At 40.4% G+C, this 5,000-nt stretch overlaps 2 protein-coding genes across 2 annotated transcripts in view; both read right to left on the bottom strand.

Moving 5' to 3' along the window:
* LOC137657515 (uncharacterized) overlaps nt 1–1,135 on the bottom strand; it is a 1,458-nt gene extending 323 nt beyond the window's left edge. The window contains exon 1 of the mRNA XM_068391853.1: nt 1–1,135. This exon is cut by the window's left edge and continues 323 nt beyond it. Coding sequence (XP_068247954.1) covers nt 1–1,135 — 1,135 coding nt within the window.
* A 104-nt stretch (nt 1,136–1,239) lies between these two features.
* LOC137657514 (uncharacterized) overlaps nt 1,240–5,000 on the bottom strand; it is a 4,284-nt gene continuing 523 nt past the window's right edge. The window contains exon 1 of the mRNA XM_068391852.1: nt 1,240–5,000. This exon is cut by the window's right edge and continues 523 nt beyond it. Coding sequence (XP_068247953.1) covers nt 1,240–5,000 — 3,761 coding nt within the window.

Raw genomic sequence — 5,000 nt, 5'->3', positions numbered from 1 at the left:
TCTGAAAAACACCAGGTGGTGGCATCACAACACTTGATTTCTGTGTGAGAAGCTGTGCTGGACTGAGTGGTTGTAAGTCATCTGGGCTATCACTGACTGTGGTCAAAGGACGGTCATTCACTATAGCCTCAACTTCTGTGAGAAGAGTGCGGTAACTCTCCTCATCCAGTCGTCCAGCATGTTCCTTGAAGAGAGGAGTCAAGACCTTTCTCACAGTTCTAATCTGACGTTCCCACACACCTCCCATATGACTAGCTGTAGGGGGATTGAAGGTCCAGCTGATGCTTTCTTTTGAGAGGAAAGCTCTGACCTGATCATCATTCATCTCTTGCAGTGACTTCCTCAACTCCTTCTCAGCTCCATGAAAGTTTGTCCCATTGTCACACCAAATCTTCTTTACATTTCCTCTTCTAGCAACAAACCTTCTTAAAGCATTTATGAAGGACGAGGTGTCTAAGGAATTGGCTGTCTCTATATGAATTGCTCTTGTAGACAAGCAAGTAAATAATACACCATACCTCTTCCTGATTTGCCTTCCTTCTTTGACTTCCTGTGGCCCAAAGAAGTCAACACCTGTGTGTGTGAATGGAGCAGCTGGAATTACTCTTTCCAATGGTAAATCAGCCATCTTCTGGTTTAGAACAGGGTTTCTCATTTTTCTGCAAATGACACATCTTTGTAGAACCTGGCGGACACTTGCATTAGTACGGATAATCCAGTAAAGTTCTCTAAGTTTTGCCATCACATGGTTGCGTCCAGCATGAGCTAATTTTTCATGTGTGTACCGGATAATCAAAGTGGTAATATGACTCTTTCTAGGTAATATCATTGGATGTTTCTCGCCAGCTGAAATTTCTGCTTTGGAGAGCCGTCCATTAACGCGAAGAAGCCTGTCTTTAGGATCAATGAAGGGATCTAGTTTATAAATGCTACTGCTACTACAAAGTCCTCGGCCCCTTGACCCTTCGCTCTTTTGTAAGAGTGTCACTTCCTTACTAAAAGTTTTCTTCTGAATATATCTGATGACTGCTTTTTCAGCAGCATCTAATTCTTCTGCTGTAAATGAACCATTAATTCTAGCTTGTCTCTTAGATTTCAGTATGGAAAAAAGACTGTGATACACAGCAACAGCCATCCTCAATCGATGCCATGAAAAATAATACTCAAGAAACTTATTAACAGCATTTCCCTCCCCATCTTCTGGATGCACTGCAAAACTTGTAGATCCTTCCAATTCAACTACACCATGAGGCATATATTTTTCCACAGCTCCTCTGGTCCTTTAAGAAAATATGGGCCATCAAACCAAATGTTACTGTTCAGCATTTGCTGACTTGTGAAACCTCTTGATGCAATATCAGCAGGATTCTCTTTACTCTGAACATATCTCCACTGTGTATTTTCAGAGAAATCCTTGATTACTTTCACTCTATTTGCAACAAATATAGGAAATCTCTTTCTATCATAAAAAATATAGTGAAGAACTGTTGTAGAATCTGTGTGATAGAATGTCTGGTCCACTGTAATCTGCAGCTCTTTCAAAATGTGTTGTGCGAGATTTATGGACACCACTGCAGCAGTCAATTCCAGTCGCGGTATGGTTGTTGCCTTTACAGGACACACTCTAGACTTTCCCATCAGCAGAGCAGTAGAAATCCTCCCACTGTTATCAGAAAGTCTCATGTATGCTACAGCACCATAGCCTTCATTACTAGCATCTGAAAACATGTGCAGCTGTGTGGAAGTCACTGTACCAAATTCCTTTGGTTTGACACATCTTGGAATCTTTAAGTTACTCAAGATTGGTAAATCATCAAGCCACCTTCTCCAGGGCTTCAGGTATTTTTCGGGAATAACATCATCCCATCCCAAGCTGCTATCCTGACAAACTTCGCGAAGAATTCTCTTAGCTGGCAAAAGAAAAGGAGCCACAAAACCAAGAGGATCATAAAGGGAACATACTGTTGACAAAATACCTCTCCTTGTAAATAGTTTTGGGTCCAAGCTTGCGGAGAAAGTAAAGTAGTCATTTTCAATATTCCACTGAAGACCAAGAGCTCTTTCTACATGAAGTTCATCATTGTCAAGATCACATGTTTGAAGATCTTTTGAACGGTCCTCTTGTGGGATTGATTTCAACACCAGCCTGCTGTTACTCACGATCTTTGTCAGCCAAAAACCTCTTTCCTTCAATGCTGCTGTAACGTCTTTCACAAGTCTTAATGCCTGCTCTTCTGAAGGTACAGACTTTAAATAGTCATCCACATAAAAATTAGTCTTAATGGTGTGTTCTACATCTGGACCATACTTATCTCTTGCATGGTCAGCTGCTGCCCTCAAAGCATAATTGGCGATGCTAGGTGATGATACTGCTCCAAAGATGTGAACCCCCATCCGATACTCTGTAAGTTCGCTTTCAAGTTCACCACCAGGCCACCATAAAAATCTTAGGTATTTATGTTGATCCTTTGGTACCTGAACTTGGTAAAACATAGATTCTATGTCACCCATCAAGGCCACCCTTTCTAGACGAAATCTGAGGAGCACTCCAATCAGGGAATTAGTCATATCAGGACCTTGCATCAACTTGTCATTAAGGGAACTACCCTGGTATTTAGCACTACAGTCAAAGACTACTCTAATCTTATTTGGCTTTTTTGGATGGTAGACACCATGATGAGGTAGATACCATGCAGGTTGTTTATCATATGACTGATCCTCCGGAACCTTGTAAGCATATCCTTCAGACACCAATTTCTCAACAAATTCCACATAATCTTCATGGTACTTTGGATTTAGTTTCATTTTTCTTCTTTGCCATTGTGCTCGTTTCACTGCCTGTTCTCTATTGTTTACCAAGTTAACTTTATTGGTTCTAAATGGTAGGGGAAGCTGGTAGTGTCCATTGGTAAACTGAATGTTTTCTGCCACTTCTTTGAGGAACTGTTGATCTTCTTGTGACAAACCCTTCTCATCAGGAACTCTACCAACATCTTTCTCACTAAAGTCTCTTTCAAACATATGGACCACAGCTGCAGGATGAAAACATTCCTTTACCCTTTCAACTTCCTGAAGAAAGACATGGTGACATGAAATACTGTTCTTCTCTGAAGAGTGTTTAAAATATAGAGGGCCACTAACAGTCCATCCATGGTGATAAAGAACTGCATAAGAATCTGGACCCTTGGCTGGAAGCACCTCTAATGGTTGCAATGCTTTAGGGCAATTACTGCCAATCAACAAACCAATCTCCAGATCTGCTCTATAATCAGGAATTAGATCAGCAATATTCCTCAGACCGGCTACCTTTTTGAGCAATTTTGGTTTTGGTATCTGTTGATGACTCACTGGGATATCTTGACGAGTAAAGGTTTTTGGCAGATCAATAGTGTTGTTTCCTTCCATATCTGTAACACATAAATTATCAACTGCCAAAGTATTCACAATGTTTACACCATGCATGGTTTGAAGCTTTAAACATGTCTCTGTTCCAGATGCACCTATCTGCTCTCGTAAACTCTCTGTGATGAAACATCCAGTGCTGCCATTATCAAAAAAGGCATAAGTGTCCAAAACTACTTTGTTTCCTTTCTGATATACTTTTACTGGGAGAATAGCCTGTAATATTGTATTTACTTCACTAACATGATTGGTAGTACATGTGCTAACAATAATTTCACTTGCATCTTTGCTAGATGAGCTATCATTCTCTTTATGTAGCTTGAATCCGTCGATATGCAGTGATGTGGGATGCCTCTTAGAGCATGTCTTACATTGCTTCCTTTTCATACATCCTTTAGAGGTATGGTTGAGACCAAAGCATCCAAAACACAACCTTCTCTCCTTAAGGAAATCTATTTTTTCTTCAGAGGTCTTCTTAGCAAAATTCCAGCAATCGTCAAGATCATGGTTTTTCTTGCACATTGGACATGATTTCTCTTTCTCAGACACTATTGATGTCTTTCTATTTTCTGGATTCAGTTCTGCTTGGGTAGCAAAGCTTGAACTTTTGCTCTTTTGTTGACAAGATCTGAATTTGAAGCTACCAGAGTTGTTTTCAGGCTTTGAGTAATTATTTTGAAGAGCAAACTTGCTGAATGCTGGGTCGTTTGCTGCCTTTGCCTTTTTATAAACAAATTCAACCAAATCTGCAAAATCAACTCCTCCCTTTTCTTCCCTCAAATGTCCAGCCAGGCTACACCACTTGTTCTGAAGAAATGTCGGAAGTTTTTTAACAACTGCTTGAAGGTTAGGAAGATGATTTAGTACTTCCATGTGTGACAAGTTGGTCATGGCATGTCTGCACTTAATAAGGAATAAAGCAAATGTATACAAGCTATGAGGATCTTCGTGTTTCAGTGCAGACCAAGAAATAAGTTTCTTAATATATGCCATTGACACCTTGTAGGGATCGCCATACTCTTGACTGAGCAAATTCCTAGCTGTAGTATATCCTTCTGAAGAACTCATATACAAGCATCCACCTATCAAGTCTTTGGCTTCCCCTTCAAGTTGCTGATCCAAGTAGTACAGTTTGTCAGCATCACCCGAAGCATTTGGGGCAATTCTGGCATCAAATGCCATCATGAAACTGGCAAACTCAATAGGATCACCTTTAAATTTTGGTACTTCTATGCTTGGAAGCAACATTGCTGCAGTCATGTGCTGCTGTGTCTTCAGGAGCATCTCTTGTTGGGACTGTAGTTGCATATGAAGATTTGGCTCGGAGAACCGATACTGGCTAGAACTACAGGGAACGTTCGCTTTCAACTGAGGAGTATCTGCTATTATATCCGAAGGTTGTGGTTGGAACGGGTCTACATTTGGATTCAACTGGGAAGGAGTATCTTTCGGCACGATATCCGAAATATTGTCAGTTTCAGCATAAACTCTTTCTCTTGCTTGAGACATTGCAATTTTTGTTTCTAATTCCAATTGCTCTTGCTTTTTTCTAAGTATAAATTCTTGCTCTTCCCTCTCCTGCTTAAGTCTGAGTTCTT

The sequence above is a fragment of the Palaemon carinicauda genome, chromosome 18 (genome assembly GCF_036898095.1).
Source record: "Palaemon carinicauda isolate YSFRI2023 chromosome 18, ASM3689809v2, whole genome shotgun sequence".
Classification (NCBI taxonomy): domain Eukaryota; kingdom Metazoa; phylum Arthropoda; class Malacostraca; order Decapoda; family Palaemonidae; genus Palaemon; species Palaemon carinicauda.
This window is presented reverse-complemented; position numbering and strand designations above follow the sequence as displayed.